Raw genomic sequence first — 23,086 nt, 5'->3', positions numbered from 1 at the left:
AAGAAAGAAAGAAAGAAAGAAAGAAAGAAAGAAAGAAAGAAAGAAAGGGAAAAAAAAAACTAAAGCCCAGCCATTCTTTCCAGAGATGCCCTGGTAACCAGCAATAAAGAAACTTCTACTGGACTTAGCTTTGGGGAGGAAGGAACAACTACTTTGTCTATTTTGTCAAGAGATATGTTAAAACAGAATTAGGACAATATGTATGTAGTGTTTTTCCAGTAGTCGAAACAATAAACTCCTACCTTTGGCTTACGCTGCCAGCATCTAAACCTCCTTTGCTATACCAACAACAGTGCAAAATTCCCACTCTGAAGCCACAGTGAGGGAAACATTTCATTTGCTATCTTCTGTGACTTCCAAATTTTTCTCTGTCATGCAAATGTATGGAGAGGCTGTCTTGGAATAAGACAATTCGATGGAAAGACTCCAATCACTGGCATTACTTGGGGAGAGATGATGGTGAGGAAATTGTGTTGCCATAAAATTACTGATTAGTTTAAACAAAAGAGCGTGACATTTATTTAAAAAAAAATTAAAATGAATCTTCAACTCAGGCTGATTCAATACAACGTTTGCAATCATGGCAGACATTTGAACTTTAGACTACTGGAACACATCCCCTCTCCACAAGTCTTCCTTCTTCCCACCCACCTCCCACAAATGGGTTTGTTCCCAAGAATATATATTCTCATCTCAAATTTGTCTAGGGACCAAAAATTTAATCCAGTTTTTACATAATAAGTTTCTGGATTGTGTAGATCAGTAGCCTGTAATTCTCTGTCATACATACTAAACTTCAGGAAGCCATCATATAAGACTTAGTTACTAATATCTGGGAGTACACCTGAAAATGAAAATAGACAGCTAGGCCATTAAAAAAATTCCAAGATTATTTGGGTAAAATAAAGCAACAAGAAAGATGCTTACTTTTTTTTCAAACTAAGCTTACCTTATTAGACATGTACATAGCACATGATTCAGGAAAAAGCATTGCTTATCTTTCAACAGAGCTGATAAACATTTTGAAAGATGTTTTATGTAACCTCAGATTCTACCTTCCAAACATTTAATAACTACACCCTAAAAATGTTTCTTCCCCCCAAACAATGTCCTATGTACTCTGGGTAAGATTATATTAAAACAATGGTTATATTATGTAACAAAAAGTTACTTTAAAGGACATACATACTCTCAGTTTCACAGGACAAACATGGTGAATAAGGACAACAAACTCCAGAATGTGTTTTTATAACTGTAGCAACAGCAATAACTCCTTGGCAAACTCAAACAGTTTTTTTGGCAACCCTGGAGGTTTTCTGCATTTGTCACTTGGATACAACTGCGGAGGGTTGTCTAAAACTGCTTTGTCTCCTTCCATACCATCTTACTATGGCTTTGCTTTTAAGGAAGAAATTTCACATTTTACTTTAACTTGTTTGTGAATAAAATTCCATTACAATCCCACAAGGGAGTTTTATATAAAACTTCTTATGCCTACATATCCCAAATGTGGTTTCTATATAATTTTTGTAAAAAGTGACCTTGTAGACTTTTGAAATCTATGGGAATAGAAATTTTGTTTCCCTTTCAAGAAGATAAAATGAGCTCTCTTTTTGAATTAAAATTACCGACATATGCAAATGTAAAAATTTTCTGAATGTACACAACTGGGTCTGCACATTTGTTATCATTATGAGCATCTTTTAAAATAAGATCCCAAGGACAAGAATGCTTTACTAACCTGCAGTGGTCTCTGTTTATCACTGCTCTTAGGAGACTTCAATCCACTTGTTTGCTGCTGTAAGAGAAGTTGTCTTGCTGCTTGGAGAGCCTAGAAGTAAAAAGGGAGCAATATCTAAATACTTTGCTGAAGGGTAAATTGATTATCAATAATTGATTATTCCTTGGTTAATAGTAAAAGGCTTCAATGTATGAGAACCCCTTTCCCATCCTCCTTTCTAGAGAGAATTATTAAAGATCTTCTTCTAATGTGATATAAAAATTCCACATATCACACATATACAACTTTACTTAAAGTCATGGAGATACATGTAATCCTGCAGGAAATAAAGTTAATTTGTTTAAAGTGCTTAAAGAGGAAAAAATCATAAACTGCATCAATAACCTCATTTCCACAAGGAACTTGTCTTTGAGTGTTCAACTAAAATGCCCACTCCCTTTTAAATTATCATTCAATTTGCATTTTCATATTACAATTTTGAAGCAAAAGCAGTAGACTTCAAGTGTTACCGGAAGCTGTAATTAAATTTGACAAATCAACATCAGATTATCTTGAAAGTGAATTAATAAGGATTTTCACTAAAGATTAAAAACACTTTTTTTGTACTTACAATTCAAGGGGAAACCTCTCCTTTGACAAAATAAAGTGCAGTTTTAATGCCAAATAAAATTGAGTGGTTTTCATTTGCATTCTTAGCAAAATCAGAGAACAAAGAAATTACCACTCAACCAATCAGGTTTGTTTCTATGTGTGACAGAATACCAATCAAAATAGAAGATGTTTTCATCTATTTTTCTGTTTTTTTTTTTCCCATTCAGGAAAATAAAACTTAATATAAGAAATTATATTAAATTTCTTTTACAGGAGGAGGGACAGTTTGGTGAGTGTATTATATAAACATAAAAACGAGTCCCCTAAAAAATACATATTGAGATGTTTTAAAAGTAGCAGTGTAAATTGAGGGGAAAAAAACTTTTTAAGAGTCTCTCCTTTGCAAACTCCTTTTTTCTCTCAATAGCTGAGTTCAATGAACACTAATGATGAAATTTTTCAACACATACAACTAAAATAAATCATTGCCCTACTCTGTTATTCGGTGCTTTAGAATACGAGGTAAATTCTTCATGATGGGAGAAATACCTTAGATCAATATTCTACTATGATAATTGAGATTCTAAGCTGATAAAAAAGTACAATTTTGATTGGAATCAATGATCTGGTTTTTAAGAGAGTTTCTAGTATCCATGACAACAGTTGCTTTGACAAGATGTGCATATGGCATTACACTGCCAGCCGGTGTGAACAATGTTTGAACTACTGCATTGAGATGCTGAGCAAACAGAAAAAGTTGCCACGTCTTAACCCTCAGGGAAGGCAGTCATCCCCTGATCAATTATGAAAAGACGGAGAGAGGGCTGCTACAGTCTGGCTCCAAGCAAGTTCTCTGAGAAGGCAGGCAGACATAGAAACCAAAGTAAACAAACTGAACGCACAGGCACCATCCCCTAACAACACTGATTTGTCTTCCCGGAGCAGGATCTGGCCCAGTTTGTAAAGCACACTTTTTACATTTGGAGACACACTCACTCATAGCAATCTTTTGTGTTTTTGTTTTTTTTTTCCCCAATTTTTCAAGTAATTCCAACCCTAAATGTTTCTAAGGATGGCACATTCCAGTGAACTCAGGCAATTTTATTATAAAGTTCACTTTGAAAAAAAAAAAGACCAAATAAAAAATTCCACAAATACTTGATTATCACCAAACTTAGTTTAAAATATTTCACTTAATATTCTAAATAATACAGCTTTCCTTTTTTAATCTGCAACCTATGAAATAACTCCAAATGACATTTTTTAAGTGGAAATTACTATAGTGTGACCTAGGCTGTATTGTGTCTATGTGAAACTCTCAAAGAAAAAAAAAATCCGTCAACTACTTCTGCCTTAGATGCCAAAACCCACATCAATTTTGCCTGATTTTTTTCATAAGATTATTATTTCCCTTTGAGTTCATCAGTTTATTTTGTATAAATGGAGTCTTAGTTTATATTTAATTCTGTAGCTATTTATTATTCTTGAAGGAGTCTAATGAACACAGTTCTGAATCTTGAAATCATGCATGGCTGGGACTAAAAGCACTCTTAGAAATCGTCTACTCTGATGTCCTCAGTTTAGCAAATGAGAATAATGAGGCCTAGAGTAATCAAGTGTTTTGTTCTAGGTCTCCTGCTTCCGGGCCAGAGTGCATTCCAGTGGGCCATACTGTCTCTGTCCCATCAAAGAAACCATTAGATGGCAATGAATAAAACCCTAGTAAAAGAGAACATGTGGCACCATGATAAATTATTTTCACCTGTAAAGAGAGAATATTCATTTATCAAAACCTAAAAGAAAAACTACAACATAATCTTTTCATGTTTGAATATGTAAGTGTTTGAACGGAACAACCACCACCGAATATATATTGTTTTTATGGCTAAGTGTTTCTGCCGTCCTTGACTTGGGTTTCACCATACACTCTACCAATACCTGATGGAACTCTAAACTCTTGTAACCCTCTGATCATTTCACCAGTTATTACAAATAAACTAAAGAATTCTAGAGCTGGACATAAGCCTTACAGATTGTTTAGCTTAGCCTTCATACCCTGTAGACAAGTGACTGAAGAACCAATAATACAACAATTACTTGATTAAAGTCCAAAGCAGTAGTTTTTGTTTTTTTTTTCCCCAACTTTTCAAGTAATTCCAACCCTAAATGTTTCTAAGGATGGCACATTCCAGTGAACTCAGTCAAAAGTTCAGGCTCTTGTCTCCCAAGCCTAGGACCCTATTCATTTCATCACCCTGCATGATGTTCATTCAGCCCAATCCAAACAAGTAACCCAGTGGAATATGTAACACCCAGTGGCTATAGAAAGACACTAGAAAATTAGATTAGAATTGCAGCTCACGAAAATCTCACTGGACAAAAGCATACATGTACACTGTTTTTAAAGGAGTAATAATTATAATGGAATATGACCAATGGCCGGTTAAACTTTTAAAGTACCTTGATTTCCGTATACACTTAGAGTTATCTTCAGAATAATCCAGGATCATCATTCAATACAAATTCTTATGAAAAAGGACCACTTGCCTATCTCAACATTCTTTTAGTAGCAGTAGAGACTGCTATAGTAAACATAAGAGGTCGGAGAACAAAAAGAACTCCAAGAGATCAGGATGATTTAAAACTCATAAGCAGGAATCTTTGGCAGTTTGCATTCTCACGGCAGGCATCGCATGACATTTTTATTCCCAGTATTCTGTATATCACTTTAGGACTGCATTTCAATAAACAATTGCTCAGAGACATTTAGTTCATCTTTGTAATTTATTACTGTAGCGACGCAAAAGATGAAAGATTATGAGATAAAATACTTTCATCAATATAAGGTGTTAGGTGTCAAATTACATAAAATATTAATTTGAAAATCACTTGCCCACTTCAGTTGGTAAATAGAAAAGATAAATTCCAGGACTAGGCATTAAGTTCTACAAGCTGTTTAGGTATTTATATGATTAGCCTCTGCCAAAACAAAAACAAAACTTAGAACAAAAGGCAAGAGATGTTTACAAAATCTCCTTTAATAATGACTGAGTGTGATTCTAGTGAACAACAAGAAAGAGGTTTCTAAGGCAGCCAAGCCATATCTAGTTTCCAAAAACACATTTGTTTTGAATTAAGAGTGCACTTTACTTAATGAAATTATCTAATTTTAGTAAAGCTAAAAAAAAACTAAGAACATTTTAAAAATTGGTATCAGATTAAATTAAAATATCTTGAAAAGATGACTAAAAATCTTTCTAATAGATTAAAGATATACTTTGTGTTAGACTGCCGAGGTGTGGGTATGCACAAGTTTTTCAGAATTCAGTGCATCTTGCTCTAAAAAATGTGCTACATTGTATGTTAACTAACTGGAATTTAAATAAAAACTTAAAAAATAATCATTGAAAACACCATTCCTAATTGTTACTATTTAATTTCAAATAAACTAAAATTCTGTAAGAAAAAGTCCAAGCATATCACCCTTCCACGACTGTAATAACTTTGATACCTATGAATCTCATATACAGAGAGTAACTCTAGTGAGGAGGTCATTATGAGAATTAAGAGTAAAAAAGCTTTGTAACCTGTCAGATCAATACTGTTTTCTTATGAAGAACACTGAAAACTTTCACCAGGAGTAAAATGGTTTGAGAATAGCTTAGAAACACCCAGTGAAACAAAAAAATGTTGAGTATCCTAAGGTTTATAAATAACTTCTTTTTTTTCAAAGCAAATATATGTATATTTTGGGAGAAAACAGACATCACTCATATCTCTCCCCGTAAAAATAGGAATGCTTAACCTATCAGCCTGTTGCATTTGAGACATTAAAATGAAAAATGACATCTACACCCATTAATATCTTCAATGTATAAACAGCACAGCATGACACATTCTTGAGAGCTGAAGGCTACAAAATCTCTCTGAAACATAAATAACAAAGCACTCAGAAGCATATTTGATGTTGATATTCATCTCTGAGAAAAACACTGCTGCCTAGGCTTCTTATGAAAATAGATGCAGCCCAAATGGATCTCCTGTAATTGGTTTCAGATAGCGAGGTCAGAAGAAATATGATACAAGAAACGATTATGCGGAACAGGCAAAACAAGAATGTTTACACAGGCACTCCCTAGTTATACTGACAAGGGGTGTATACTTTGCAGATAACCAGAACCAAAAAAAAAAAAAAAAAAATTGCCAGCAGGACATTCAAAATTTTGCTCCTCATACTCACATGTTTTAATCTTTAACTTATGATGCCTTTAACATGTTACTTTGAATACTGAACGTAAAATAAGTTTTCAAACAGAATTTCATTGTCTAATTATTTTCACAAGTGTGGTTGATAAAAAGCATATTCGGATCCTTCCACAAAGGACATGAATTCCTATTCTGTTCAGCCTTTCCTTGCATTATGTTCCCACTAAAGAGAATATACTGATAAATGTAATCTGAAGACTCATAATGCTATTTAATAGAAGAAAATTAATCATCTAATTGTCATATCCTATTTTCAAACAGCAATCTATCAGAGTGAAATTATGCATCTGTAGCTATTGACCTTTCATTTTATCATGGCTGATCCATAATTAGACTAAGTTTGTTGGGAAAAAAAGCTAATTGCTAAAAAATGTTTTTTACAATAATGGTTATTTTTGTTTTACAGTATATCTTACATAAAGTTAAAGAATAAATGTGTGGATATATTGTGTTCGCAGTGTGGACTACTAGGGGAATCAAGTTGAGAAGCTCTTTTATTTCATGGTACTACAATAAGAGTCAGTAATTAATTATAAAGCATCCTATTTACCAATCAAATGTCAGGCTGTTCTGGCTCACATTCATGATGTAGATCCAAAGGAGAGGCAGTTGAGGTACTGAATATGTGATGGAATGGATTCTTAAGTCATCCTCAGAAGCTCTAACAAAATCCTCAAGGTTCAGATTCAAACCCAATATTCAGTATCTTTCAGGATGGCTCCAAACTCCCAAATAAGCTCAGAGACCCTTCTGTAAAAGAAACCTGTGAATTAATGCTAACTAATGGCTAAGACAGGTTTTGTTTTTTCAGGTCTGGAATCAGACACTCAGTTTAATGGGATGAATACCTTCTCCTCCTTAGAGCTGGCATTCCACAGGCTACAGTAAATAATACTAAGCAGCCTGGTATTCATATTTCTATTTTCTTTATTATTCTACTGCTAGTAATAATGAATTGCTAATGGAACCTATAAAGAACATTAATATAATCTATACCAATACTAAATACAATTCCTGCTCACAAATTAAGGAAATCTGTCCAACTTCAAAAGTCCCAAGTATGAAAGGTAAAAAGGAATTGGAACTAATTTTATTAAAATTATGAAAACTAAGATTTTTACAATACTTCTTTATTATGGGACATGTTCCAGGAACTACAATGGTTTATGTGCATTCTCAGTCATTTCTCTTTCTGCTATAAAATGTTACTACTTTTCCAAACATACTTTGGGTTTACTTTTTATTTCTCACATACCTACAGTTGCTTTTTTTCCCTCATTATGAGGCCAATACCATCTTTAGTTTGGATATGGACTGAAGACCTATTACTGCTACACTGTTATAATGTCAACTGGCACACTAGATACTAAATGAAAATACATGCTGCTAAATTATAGTATAATATCTGAAAGTAAACTATTATTTGAATCCTGTATTCTGGATTTCCTCCTCAATTTAACAATAATAAAACTACAAAGAGCTAGAATTTGGGGCGCCTGGGTGGCTCAGTTGGTTGGGCAACTGCCTTCGGCTCAGGTCATGATCCTGGAGTCCCGGGATCGAGTCCCGCATCGGGCTCCCTGCTCGGCGGGGAGTCTGCTTCTCCCTCTGACCCTCCCCCCTCTCATGTGCTCTCTCTCTCTCTCTCATTCTGTCTCAAATAAATAAATAAAATCTTTAAAAAAAAAAGAGCTAGAATTTGGGAGTGTTTGCAAGAATAAAATACATCAAAAATTACTTGTCATTAAAAAATTTTTTGCAACTATGTTTAATGTACCAAACAAAGAACTAAGCATCACACACTTGTGGCAGTAGAAGGTGGGTGATGTGACATTGTTTTTACCTTCAAAGAGCTTTGTGTCTAATAAGAAACATTTGGTGTAAAGTCAAAAGGTCATAAAAAGTGTTTTTAAAACACTTCAGTGGTTCATAAGTTGAAGAAATTATTTTCAGTTGGGAAGCTTAGATAAATTTTTATGGGGATGAAAAATTGGGATGAACTTATATGACAGTTCATCTTGAAAAGGTGACAGAACATGGCCACACCAAGGAGAGGCAAAGAATATGTGAGATCATACACAGTGAAAAGAAACTAATCTTGAATAAAGCATGTGCTTAGCTTAGGAGCTAGTTAAACATCATGGGAAGGTGGGTTGGAGCTAATTAATGGACATAACTAAACACTCAATGGCAAAAAGTCTTCATATTATTTAGAAGATAAAGGCAGATGTTGCTAAATCTGCAAATGCTGAAATAAGTCTGACCCCGCGACAATATTGAGGTCCTGAACCTACCTAGGTTCAGAGTGACCGGGCTGAAAACAGGTTCCCCAAAGTAAGATTAGACAGCATTTAGGACAAAGGGAAAGTACTAGATTGCTGGTAAAGAGTAAAGAGAGGGAAGACCCAGACTTAGGGAATATCTACATTTTGTTTAGAGATGAGATAGCAAAAAGGAAGACAATGCACAGTCACAGAAGTTGAAAGACTTCTGGAGAATGTTTAACATAGAATAACCATGTGACTCAGTAATTCCACTTCTAGGTATATACCCAAGAGAAATGAAGACATATGTCTATACAAACAGTTAAACATGAATATGCATAGCAGCTTTATTCTTAATAACCAAAAGGTGGAAACAACCCACATGCCCATCAACTGATGAATGGATAAACAAAATGTGGTCCATCCATGTATTACTCAGCCATAAAAGGGAGTGAAGTATTGATAGATTCCATAACATGGATGAACCTTGAGAACATTACGTTAAGTGGAAAAAGTCAGTCACAAAGACCACATATTGTATAAATCATTTATATGAAATGTTCAGAATAGGCAAAACCGTAGAGACAAAATTGATTAGTGGTTGCCAGGGGCTAAAGGGAGGAGATAAAATGCAGTGACTGCTAATGAGTATGGGGTTTCTTTTTAGGGGGTGTGTGAAAATATTCGGGAATCAGATAGTGGTAATAGTTGCACAACCTTGTGAATATACTAAAATCCACTGAAATATATAATTTAAAAGGATAAATTTTATGGTATATAAATTACATCTCATTAAAACATATATTTAAATAAAAGAATTACGATGTTAATTATATCTCAGTAAAACTGGGAAAAATAGAAAATAGCCAAAAAAAAAAAAAAAAAGGAATTGTGAAGGGGGGAGAAGATGAATGGGTTCTCAAACCCCAAAACTCAAAGAGGCTAAGGATTAATGAAAGTTCTTGTTGATTTGATCATTTGCATGTGACCTATCAGACAGCAGTTCCCACAGAGTACTGAATAGAAATTGGGCTGCGGGGAATTATAGAGGAAAACCATGGTCATGAGTGCAATCAATTCTTTTGATAAGTTCTGCGAAGACCAAAATAAAAGCGAAATATAGTTTGAGAGGTTATGTGTGTGTGTTTGTTTTAAAGACACTTTGCTAATAAGCTAAGAGGGAGCAACAGAAGCTGTAAGAGGTAAGAGAACTGAGAAAGTTATCGGAGGGGATGTCAAAGGGCTAAACCAAGGGGCAGGAGCAGCTGACAGCCTTGTAGGGAGAAGAATCACATCTTGCTCCCAGACAAGTTGAAGAGAAGGGAGGATAGGTGACTTTGCCAGGCAGAGGTAGGAAGAGGAGAGAGTTCACGGTGAACAGTCTCAATTAATTCAGACAATAAGAAAGTGCAGTTACCTACTGAGAAGGACAGAAAGATTGGAATTGCTGAGGAAACAAAACTGAGGAAGCTTTTCTCTCATTGCTCTGGGAAATACAGCTAGGAGAGTAAAAACTGGCATTTAAAATGTTGTTGGAGGGCGCCTGGGTGGCTCAGTTGGTTAAGCGACTGCCTTCGGCTCAGGTCATGATCTTGGAGTCCCGGGATCGAGTCCCGCATCGGGCTCCCTGCTCGGCAGGGAGTCTGCTTCTCCCTCTGACCCTCCCCCCTCTCATGTGCTCTCTCTCTCTCATTCTCTCTGTCTCAAATAAATAAATAAATAAAATCTTTAAAAAAAATAAAATAAAAAAAAATAAAATAAAATGTTGTTGGAGTAGGAGATGTACTTCCACAGACATTGATGACATACAGATATATGGAGGTCTTCTGAAATGTTGCCTCCATAACTAAATAAAGAACTACTTACTTTTCCACTGTTCTAATTTGGGATCATCACTACTTAGAATCTTTTTCTACTTTTAACGTGGCCCAGGGGCCTGGCACCTCCAATTATATCAAGTATAAGCTGAAGAGTCACTTACAATATGTTCTATGTTATTGTGCATTCTGAGGACTGGTTGTCTTTAGTTTTTAAAAGACAGCAAAATAAAATATATGTGTGATGCAGATAGTACTAGCATGGCTGACTATTCAGAAGTTTCTCTTTGCAACTAGGAAAGAAAATATGATGTAATGGTACGGACTAGATTTCAGGAGACATTCTTTTGCCTTTTATTAGTTGATGAACTTGGACTACCTAATCACACTGAGCATTCATTTTCTCATCTATCAGATGCAGTTAATAATAGTTACCAATGACTTTAGGAGAGTGGTGAAATCAGAGAGGATAATGTATTTGAAAGTATTTTAAAAGCTAAAGTATAAAGTAGTATTATTTCAAGTGAAGACTTTTGAAATTATGTCATTCCTCCAGTGGATATCAGTTCTTCCATGTGTAAGTACTGGTCAGTTGAGACCCACTACTGATTTTTAGCTTTATAAAGATTGCTAAATAGGTATGTGCATTTTAACTAATAGGCCTGGCACATAGTAATTCCCGAAAGTTTACCTCAATATTTATTCAGTTCTCCTATTCAGTAGAAAAATGTCTCATTGGGTAGGAAAAATATCTTAACAGTTTCATGTCCTATCATATTTTGCAAAGTTGTATTTTAATCTCTGCTGAGACCGAAATGATTTTTATCTTTACAAATGAACTGGTGAGCTACACCCCTCCCCTCTCCCAGGTCCACTTCACCATTGCTATGGGATCACCTGCCCTCAAGGATCTTTTAATATGGCAGGAAAGATAAAAATATATTCAATATAACCACACTGCAATGCAGAAATGTGCTGCATGCCATTAAAAGGTACAAAAAGGCTATAGGGGTTCAGGAAAGACAAAAAGGGAAAACAAGAATTAATGCTTGGTCAGTGCTCATTATCTGCCAGCTATCATTCTAAATTCTCGCACATACTATCTCATTTCATCCTTGAAACACGCTCCTTTATTACAGAAGTGTAAACTGCAGCTCAGAGTAGTTAGGTTATATGTTCAAGCTGTTTCACATACCCTTGAAATGGTGTCAGAGATCTGAAGGACTAACTGGCTAACTGCGAAGCTAATGCCCTTTCTACAAGGAGTAGTGAGGAAGAGTATATCATTAAAGAGACTTTTATTTGATAAAAAAAATAAGTAAAAAATCTTTGGGCATAAGGAGGACAAGATGAATTCTGAGTCATTAACAACATTGCTGGTTATGTCAACTCGAACAACAAAGAATTCCAAGATCCCATTCATGTTGTTTTTCTTTTTCCTTCTTCTTCACGAGGAGAACTAGACATACAAGCTTACGTACTAAAGGCAATTCACTATCCTTAAAAGACAGTGCCTTTGAAGTTATTAACACTTGATTCATGGTGGCAGTTCCAAACAAAAAACCAATATTAAAGATAAAAACATTTTAATAATCATCTTCTATCACAACCAGACACAAAACAGTATCATCTGCTAACAGGCATTAAGTAATCTGTACTATGTTCTGTTGGGTTTACAAGTAGGGTTGCCAGACAAAATAGAGGATGCCCAGTTAAGTTTGAAATTATTTGTATTTTTACTTGCTAAATATGGCAATCCTAGTCACAAAAGTCTTTCAGAATATGTTGCCAAGACATGGGGATTTTTTTTAATACTGAGTTTTTCATTTAAAGGTAAATTCTTTTTTATTTTTTTTTTTTTGAGAGAGAGTGAGCATGTGTGGGAATGGTGGTGGGGGGGGCAGGCAGAGGTAGAGGGAGAGAGAGAATGTTAAGCAGTCTTAAGCAGGCGCTCTGCTGGGCATGGGGCTCTATCTCACAACCCTGAGATCATGACCTGAGCTGAAATCGAGAGTCGGATGCTTGACTGAGCCACCCAAGGACCCCTAAAGGTAAATTCTATTCCTTTCATCAGTGGAAATCTTCTTTCAGTCCTAGTGAGTAAATGATGTCATCTTAGCCATATTTTATAGGTGAGTCAGGGAGTGACTTGGGGGCTTGGTCTGCTTTCCTGTGAGAGAGAATGTTCATGTGGCCACAAATGCATAGCGAAAGGAGGAGGTAGACCACTCCAAAGGAAAAGTAAGTGCACCAGGTTTTGGAAAAGCCAGACCAAGAAAAGCAGAGGGAAAGTTTCTTTTAGAGTTCATATTCTTGCTTCCTGCAATTGAGACACAGATGAGAAAAATGTAAAACTCTGGCTATCACTCTTCCTTCAGCAAGGATGAGGCTCAGTAGCCAGGAACCCTGAGGCAAAGATTATGGCCCTGCTTGGCATGGAGGGGAGGAAATGCTACAGCAGATCTAAAGGAAAAGAGCCTTGAGGCAGAGAGCCTCTGCCTACTTAACCCAGAAGCTAACTAGGCCAGTCCCAGAGGAGGAAGAGATAGTGAGAGCAAAACCACTTGAAAAGGGAGAGGCCTTGATTAGTTCAGGTGCAGATAGAGTGGGTTGCAAACCACTAAAGGAAAGCGCTTACAGCAAAAATTAGAGTGTTCTTAGAAACAAAATGACAGAGGGGCACCTGGATGGCTCAGATGGTTAAACATCTGCCTTCGGCTCAGGTCATGATCCCAGGGCGCTGGGATAGAGCCCCATGTCCCGTTTCTGGCTCGGTGGGGAGCCTGCTTCTCCCTCTCCCTCTGCCTCTCCCCCTGCCTCTCCCCCTGCTCACACACACACACACTCTCTCTCTCTGTATCTCTGTGTCTCAAATGAATAAATAATAAAAAAAAAATCTTAAAAAAAAAAAAAGAAACAAAATGACAGAGTGCCAAAGAGGCCTCAGAAATTCCAAGTTCTAATTCTAGCACCCTTCTGGGTTTCTAAATGACCTCATCCCCATCAATGATCAACTCTGAATACAAACATTCCTTCTTCCCAAGCAGTTTACAATTTACTAGTCTTTAGGGCAATCTAAAGGGCAAAACATAAACTCAGAAGAGAAGAAATGCTAGTCATTGACAACCAACTGCTGATTAAGCACTGCATTATTCAAAAAATACTGATTGAATGAATGGAAGAAGGAATACATTTATAGTAAGATCATAGAATTTTGTGTTTTTAGGCTATGTAATTCACAGTGTAAATTATGAAGCACATGTATGCCTGTGTAATATAGTTTGAAGCAAATTCCCAAAGATTAGATTTTAAAGATCTTGGACAAACTCCCCTTAGAGAAAAATCCAGGCATTTCCATTGTGTTCCAGCTATCACAGAGTTTAGGTTAGATTATCTTCAGCATATGAAGTGGCAAATTGTAGTAATTAAGTATAAGGTACATACAAGTGTTCTTTTGAATAAAATAAAATGTAAACTAATGGTGGTAATAAGCATCATCTTAATACATCAATAACTATGTTTCTAGGTAATTTTTTTGGAGTCTTCTGGGCTTTTGCCCTAAAAATCTTCTTAAGCTCTGAGTTTTTAAAATTTAACTCTATCAAAAAGGTTAAAATATTTTTCTGATTTAAAAATCATTTCTTATATTTAATTATCTGTAATATGACTCTTAGAAAATATGTATATAAATAAAAAATTATAATAGCCACTTAGAAAATAGCGTCCCTGGGGAGAAATCAACAGTTTAAGAAGTAGAAGATAAGGGGCGCCTGGGTGGCTCAGATGGTTAAGCGTCTGCCTTCGGCTCAGGTCATGATCCCAGGGTCCTGGGATCAAGCCCCATATCGGGCTCCTGGCTCAGTGAGGAGCCTGCTTCTGCCTCACTCCCTGCTCATGCTTTCTCTCTCTCTCTCTCTGTATCTCTGTGTCTCAAATGAATAAATAAAATCTTTAAAAAAAAAAAAAAAGAAGTAGAAGATAGGAGGGCCCAGAAAGGTTTTTTGTTTTTGGGAAATGTCTTGATAAAAAACAAAGTTCCTAAAGTTGACTATCCCTCTACTATTTCATTTTCACTCTTTAGCTTATTTCCTTTACCACAATGAGCCCTAAGACTAGGAAGGTTGGGAGAAAGAAAAAGTTTCTCCTTTCCTTGTCAGTTCTTCTACCAAATGTTGGTCGATGGCCCACTTATTTATTTAATCCCCCCCCAAATGCTTTATTGTTTCCATTTGGTCCATGGCTTGGGAGAGGACGCCAGGGTGGTTAAAAAGCTGCCTAGGGGCTGTAGGGAGAGGCTGAGGCACAAACCATGGCACCAAGACGAGGCCAGAAGGGGACCCTTAAAAGCTGTTGGGCTTCAGAGGCGCCTAGTCAAGCTTAAGGGTGAGCCTTTCTTTTCTTTTCTAATATTTTATTTATTTATTTATTTATTTATTTATTTATTTATTTATTTATGTTAATTTATTTATTCAGAGCGTGCACACTGGGGGAAGGGCAGAGGGAGAGGGAGAGAAAGAATCTTAAGCAGACTTCTCACTGAGCATGGAGCCTGATGTGGGGCTGACCTGAGCCCAAATCAAGAGTCCAGCGCTTAACTGACTGAGCCACCCAGGTGCCCCTGAGGGTGAGCCTTTTGAGGAGATACTTGCCCAGCCCAACATGGGGTGGCCCACTTTTTGAAGATACACATAAAATCCAACCCCAGGGAGCAAGTTTGTGCATCCTGCATTAGCACAAGTGACTTTTTTATTAAAAAAAACTCGAGTCAACTCATACTTCTCTTTGTTAGGTGAATATGTTCATTTACCCTTAGTGTCTAGTACTGTAAGCTCCTTAAGGGCTAGACATGTTTCTAAAGAATCTTTACGCCCCCAAGAATGTACAACACAGTAGCCTGCACCTCGTGACTCAAAAGATACTTAACTGAAAAGTATGTTTTTTTAGACATTTCTAAACTTGTAGAACACACCAAGAATTTAGCTGATTCCAGATATTTGAGATGTAACTTGTACACCAACAGAAGAAACTTAGCATTCCCTCTAGGAGTAGTCACCATGCCTTGCACATGGTAGGTGCTCTCAGACATCTACACTGATGACTCTAGAAGATTCATTGGTGATCTACCATGACATTGAAATGAACACAGATAAGACTTCTTTCCCTTTATAGAGTGATACTAAAATTTTTTATCCATGACTTTTCCAAAGTGTATTATCTCTTTCATTATTTTCTTAACAGTCACAATCCAAAAAATTATTACTGATTGTCAGAAAAGCTTTACCTCATTTTCTTCAGTTAGAGTCTTTCAATTATTTTAGGCATAGGCCTAGAAAAATAATCCATACATGTGGGCATCATTGTTATTAAGAATTTGTTTATGGGCGCCTGGGTGGCTCAGTTGGTTAAGCGACTGCCTTCGGCTCAGGTCATGATCCTCGAGTCCCGGGATCGAGTCCCACATCGGGCTCCCTGCTCGGCGGGGCGTCTGCTTCTCCCTCTGACCCTCCTCCCTCTCATGTTCTCTGTCTCTCATTCTCTCTCTCACAAATAAATAAAATCTTAAAAAAAAAAAGAATTTGTTTACATAAAAATGTATTTTTCACACTTTTCCAGATTCAGTTATGTACAAAATTACAGTTTTATTAAGACCTTTTTAATATTCCTAATGCCCAAGTATATACCTAAAGAGGTACTCTATGTGAAAGAATAACTAATTTAGGCAAAGACAATACAGTTGTTTCAACTTAAAAATGAGAAAAATTCAAATTCACCAAAGCACACATTAGTTTCAATACTTAAAAAGCTCTTCTTCATTTAGCATAATTCCCTTCCAATAGATATTTTCACTTTTTCAATTTTAGCAATTATCAGTAACGCTGCAATGAACTTCCTTATAATTCTGCCTTGCAATTATCTTTCAAAAGTTTAATTTTGGGGTCAAGCCATATTCCGATATTGCATTTTGGCACACATTACCATAATGCTTCCCCAGAATGGTTGTATCCATTTGCAATACCACCAGCGGATGAGACTGTCTGTTTTACGATACTCAACAACACTGTGCATTATCACTCCCTTTTAGTCTTTTTTAAAAACAGGCAAAAATACTTCGTTTCAATTTGCTTTTCTTCCCTTATTAGAAATTGATGTTTTTAAAAAATACACATCGGGGCGCCTGGGTGGCTCAGATGGTTAAGCGTCTGCCTTTGGCTCAGGTCATGATCCCAGCGTCCTGGGATCGAGCCCCGCATCGGGCTTCCTGCTCAGCGGGGAGCCTGCTTCTCCCTCTCCCTCTGCCTCTCTCCCTGCTCATGCTCTCTCCCTCTCTCTCTCTCTCTCTGTATCTCTGTGTCTCAAATGAATAAATAAAAAAAAAATCTTTAATAAAAAAAAAAAAAAAAAAAAAAAAAATAAAAAATAAAAAATACACATCTAGGAAATGTAGGTATTTTTCTATTCTCTCTTAAAATTAGTGGATTGGATGAGCCATTGTAGCAGATACCTCACTCATTCAACTGATATTTTCCCCCAGTTTTTTGAGCTATAACAGGACATACAGCACTGTGTCAGTTTAAGCTGTACAGCATAATGACTTGAATCATATATATTGTAAAATGATTATCACGATCAGCTTAGTTAACCTTTATTACCTCATATAGATACAAAAAAAGAAACAGTTTTTTCTCCTTCTGATGAGAACTCTTAGGATTTACTCTTGTCACAACTCTGAAACTGAAGGTTTGAACTTGTTGATACCTTCATCCAATTCTCCCACCCGCAGGCTCCGGTAACTGATCTCTTTTTTGAATTTGGTTGTTTTAATTTTTTTAGATTCCACATATAAGTGAGATCATACAATATCTGTCTGACTTACTCCACTTAGCATAATGTCCTCAAGGTTCATCCATGTTGTTGCAAATGGCAGGATTTCCTTCCTTTTTTTAAAAAAAAAAATTAATGGCTAAATCATGTTCATTTTCAACTAACATTTTTAAAGCCCTTAGTCTTTGTTAGATACTAGAGATGTAAACATGGGCAAGACAGGCAATGTTCCTGTCCTCTCAGAGTTTGCAATTTAATCACTAACAAGGAAACAATTACCTGATAGTGTTGCTTTTAACCTTTTTTTTTTTCCATTATGTTGCATTATGACAGAGGTCACTAAACTTTGTTGGTTATGTTCTACCTTTAAAACTAATTATCCACAGTATGGCACATGATAACAGTGTGAGGAAGAACTCTTCATTAAAAAATATAAGAATTCTACACAGGGTGAACTCCATGTGGCTGGTAATTAAGAAGGAGGATTATATTTTGAATTATAAAAAGGTAATATCATTGTATTCTAGAAGCAGTCTTTGTGTGTGTGTGTGTGTGTGTGTGTGTGTGTGTGTGTAAGGTGCGAGACAAAACTTTTAAAAAGCAAATAACCCATAGGATTGATAAGGACCTAGTTACCTTATCCTGTGACAGGGAGTGTGCTAATTTCTTTCAAAAGTCGTTTCCGTTTTTTAACATACAAAGCTTCTGCCCAAAGGAATAATCGGGTTCACCATACATTTTTAAGAAAAATGCTTTCCGATTTAATGTTTCTCCTCTTTAAATTAATCATTTGGCTTGTAATCAGAAAGGAAGCATATGAAAGAATGCTTACTGAAAGATGGATAGTTAAACTGGAAATTAAAACTTTATTTCTGAGGGTCGCACGGGGAAGATGCTTTGCAATCTTGGAGAAATCCCAATCGGCCTTTGCTCAAAATGGCACTCTTCTCCCAATGTCTCAAAAGATATTAAGCCTCTCATAGAAGGGGGGTTTTGTTGCCCCCCACAAAGGCTTCTTATGATTGCAGGATGATCTACTTAAGAACTGCGCACTTTCTCATGGAGGACACATTTTGGCACTCTCTTGTAATTACCTTCATTTACATAACTGGCACCTAACATGCCACTCAGCAGAGTGGAACAATAAGCCCTGCTTGCTCTGATCATCTTTATGTTGAAGTTAAGCCATTACACTGAATCCTGAGACATGCTATTGTGAAGTCCCCTGGCATTTCCACTGCTATCATTCGTCTGTTGTTATAGGAGAATGTTCACTGCCAGAATCCTCTGGCAGAAACTCAATTTCTGAGTCCAATACTAATTCATTACAAAGTCTGCAACAGCTGGGACACTGGTATACACAAATGAGGCATTCTGAAATTTGAGGACAAATCCAAAATACACACTCAGGACCTTCCTTGTGATTCCACAGCCATGGAAATAGCTATATAAAAAAAAAAAAAGAGGATCCTGTCAACATCTCACCCTGCCAACATCAAATTAGACCCTTGCGATTTGAGCCTCTATGGTAGTCCCACCTCCCTGCTCTCCTTTTATTAAGAACTGTTTTAAAGGTCTCAGCTTTGTCATGTTTAACGTGCTTGGAAACATGGGGCTGAGACATGCAACATGGAGGATACTGGAAAGGACACCTTGAGCACACCTATCCAAAGGACAGCCACCACTCTGTGAAATAAAAAGGTGCTCCAAAGGTGACTTGGAGAATAGGCATGGGGGCAGAGCGGAAGCACAGAACAAAGTAGCAAGGGTGACAGTGATTGGGAACAGTGACAAAGAGCAATAGGATATCTTAAGATTCTTCTGTTTTTAATGGCTATATTTAAGAATGATATCAAGTAACTAATGAAGTGATAAACGCTACCAAAATTTTCACTTCCTCACAATTTAATAGACTCTTTTGGTTAAAATGATGGTCCTGTTATATGCAACTCTTAGAAAGCTACCTTTATGACATTGTGGTATGTGTATAACATTTCACGGCCATGCATCGTTTCTGCTAAGTTAGTCAATCAATTTCTATTTGAGAAAAAGATATAAAAATAATTCATATCCAAGGAAAATGAAGACATTTAAATTTCACAAATTTCACTGAATATTATCTAATACACAGTTCATTTACAAATATTATGTGAAGCATTAGTCCTTTGTATAAAACTTGAAATGATTATACTTCAAAATACATATTTAAATTTATTTTGTAATTCCATATACACTAGTATGAAAAAGAAAAAACAATACATACAGACATACAAATACAATAGAGGTTCTTTCCATGGGTTGCCTGGAAGTGTTTTTAAAGTCCAGTAAAATGATAAAATTTATACGCAAGTGTGGCCACAACTCCACAAATATTTTCACATATTAGAAATAAATCCTAGCAATTTGAGCCTTATTTTGCTTTAAAATAGGAAATCATTTGTCATTCGCTATATGTCGTTTGTTGACGATCTATAAGAAAAGGTAATTTAACACTGAATATTTCCAATGAACATTTGAACAAGAAAACTCTATTAGATCAGATTCTAAAATTTAGGACTTTTTTTTTTTAAAGATTTTATTTATTTATTTGAGAGAGAGAGAGAATTAGAGAGAGCAAGCACATGAGAGGGGGGAGGGTCAGAGGGAGAAGCAGACTCCCTGCCGAGCAGGGAGCCCGATGCAGGACTCAATCCCGGGACTCCAGGATCATGACCTGAGCCGAAGGCAGTCGCTTAACCAACTGAGCCACCCAGGAGCCTCTAAAATTTAGGACTTTTTAGCTGGAATTTACCCTTAGAAGAAATGGTTTGCTCTGCAGATTTATATTTAAACTGGACTTCAGAAAGAATGAGAAAAATACCGAAAAACAAACACTTCATACAAAAATTTTGTTATGAAAACTGCAAATCATGCTAAATTCTCATTTCAATTCACTAAGGACATCTATTATAATGGTTCCCTCCCCAGTTGGTCATCAGCATCACACAGGAGGCTATTTTATAAAGAGAAATTCTTGGGCTCCACTCCCAAAGATTCTCATTTAATTAGATTTGAGGTGGGAACTGAGAATGTCAATTTTTTAAAAGCTCCCTAAGTGATTCTGATGACTAGCCAAGTCTGAGGACTACTGCTCTACCAGGTAAAATTTTGATAACCTTAGTAATTGTAGTCATGTTTATTACTATTACTACCATTATTATTCATTATAATGATATCATAATGCATTATACAAGGCATGGGAAATGAGAAGACATCCCCTGACCATTGCTTGGTTCCACTGCCACTATATTTTACTCATTACTGACAGTACTAGGGCAGAATCAAACATTTTAAATCTAAAAAAAAAAAAAAAAAGACTTGGAAAATGTTTCATTAAATCCCTTCATGCTGTACTATGGAAGTAGGCCTAGAGAAGTTAAGGAATTTACCAAAGTCACGAAGTTTTTGAATAGTATTAGACTCCAAGCATTCCAGGTTTTTCTTTTATTTTTCTCAGTATACCACCAATTTTAAAGGTATACACATAAAAATAAAATTAAGACTTTTATTTATTTTTTTAAAAGATTTTAATTATTTATTTGACAGAGAGAGAGAGAGAGAGAGGGAACACAAGCAGGGGGAGTGGGAGAGGGAGAAGCAGGCTTCCCATGGAGCAGGGAGCCGGATGTGGGACTCGATCCCAGGACCCTGGGACCATGACCTGAGCCAAAGGCAGACGCCTAACAACTGAGCCACCCAAGACTTTTAAATAATTCAGATTTTCCTATACTCCCTTTAGTTCCCAGCAGATGACATTCCCTTCTTCAAAATCCTATTTCTTATCCACTCCACCCTCCCTGGAGAACCTTATCAGAAACCACTGGGAAAGCCCTGGCCTGCTCTCCTCATTCATGCTTTGAGAAACTTCTCCCTGTGCTTCCATGGGAATTGTTGCATGGAGCCACTTCTATCTGACTCCCCTATTGTCAGGTCCAGAGGGCATCAGAGATCTGGACTCAAGCAAAAGGATTCAGACTCTATTAGTATTATTTTAGTTACATTATGGTTAAAAAAGCTTTTGAGAGTTGGCGTGGGATCATATACAACATTGTTTCTATGGGAACATGAATTCCTGCTTCTAAACAACAGGCTCAGAAATGGCTGTGTGCAACAAAACCTATTAGTAAGTTGGGGACAGCCTGTTAGTGCATCTTAGTTAATGAAAGCATTCATAAACATGCTTCTCTCATATTAAAGCCTGCGCCTTTCTGTTCACTTTGAAAAGGTCTTGCAATAATGCAAAAGCCCATAAACAGGCACCAGAACATGGTTTTAAACAAGTATGAAGCCAATGACGAATCATATTGAAAAAGACAAGAATACCCAAATTCAAACAAAATCTTAAACTCTTAAGTTATAATATATCAATTTCTAGCCAATAAATTAATAAAAAATGTACAATTAGCATTTAACTGTAATTTATTCTGCTAGTTTACCATTTACATTTTGTTGTTGTATTTAAAGGTTTTTTGGGGGTTTTTTTTGTAGGGAGAGAAAGTAGTGTTTTATGCTATACTACTGAAAATTACTGACAGGACTAATTATAAAAAATACAACATATGCAAAGCAAATGATTATGCACCATAAAATTTTAGCAATTAATCATAACCTCAGATTTATAGAAAAGGATAGTTTACTTTCATGAGAAAATAATGTAAGCAAAAGTTAGTTGGAAACACCACAGTGGAATATTCTTCTTTAAAGTTACTAATGCATTATGAATTTAATATATCATTAGTAAGAACAAATTTTTATTTTGTAGCATAACTGTCTAGCCATCAACCCCTGAAGTTTAACTTCTCCTCTACTCCATTCCAGTACATGTCCTAAGGCAAGTTGTCTGATAAATTCTCCTCTAAAGATCTGGCTGGTCTTTGGTTCTCCACTGAATTTATTCCTTCCTCCTCCTCCCTCCCCACATACTCATTGATGCAAAAGCTTTCTGTTGCAGGATTCTTTCTTTGATTCATATCTTTTTTCCTTGCACCAGCACACAACCAGTTTGTATCAAGAGACATAGAGAAATGTCAGTATGTATTTTTTAAAGTGCCCTTTATTCTGTCTTTATATCCATTTGGTTCAAAAGATTATACATTTGTCTACGGAAAGTCTTAACCTGAGGAAAAGTTTGAAATTAGAAAATCAACCTTGTAAGTTATGAATATGCAAAATGAGCACTTTCACAGAGGCAAAAATTAAGTCTGAACTATATTTTTGTTCCTATTTTCATTTGCCATCCAGTTCTAGCCCATTTCCTCTGCTTTTCTTTACCAAGCTTTAAACACTAAGTAATTGGCATAGCCATACAGACACTACCTAGATGGAACAGATATTGGCCTTTATGAATTTAGTTATAAAAACAGAGTAACACATCGATGATAAAAATTGAAAACCCAGTGTTTTCACCAGTAACCAGTATTGTTTAATTGCATTGAGCTAAAAATTTTGGTTCATCTCATTCAGCAGGTCTCGTTGGAGCACTTTTTCTTTTTTAAGGATTTTATTTATTTATTTATTTATTTATTTATTTATTTATTTATTTATTT

General features: G+C 36.1%; 1 protein-coding gene across 13 annotated transcripts in view; it reads right to left on the bottom strand.

Moving 5' to 3' along the window:
- The window catches only part of FOXP2 (forkhead box P2), a 251,079-nt gene that overhangs the window by 147,587 nt on the left and 80,406 nt on the right, over positions 1-23,086 (bottom strand). For all 13 annotated transcript variants that reach the window (XM_044920086.1, XM_044920085.1, XM_044920087.1 and 10 more), the window contains one exon: positions 1,742-1,831. In XM_044920086.1, the coding sequence (XP_044776021.1) occupies positions 1,742-1,831 (90 nt within the window). The remainder of the gene's footprint in view (positions 1-1,741; positions 1,832-23,086) is intronic.

Source organism: Neomonachus schauinslandi, chromosome 12 (genome assembly GCF_002201575.2).
Source record: "Neomonachus schauinslandi chromosome 12, ASM220157v2, whole genome shotgun sequence".
NCBI classification, from domain to species: domain Eukaryota; kingdom Metazoa; phylum Chordata; class Mammalia; order Carnivora; family Phocidae; genus Neomonachus; species Neomonachus schauinslandi.
This window is presented reverse-complemented; position numbering and strand designations above follow the sequence as displayed.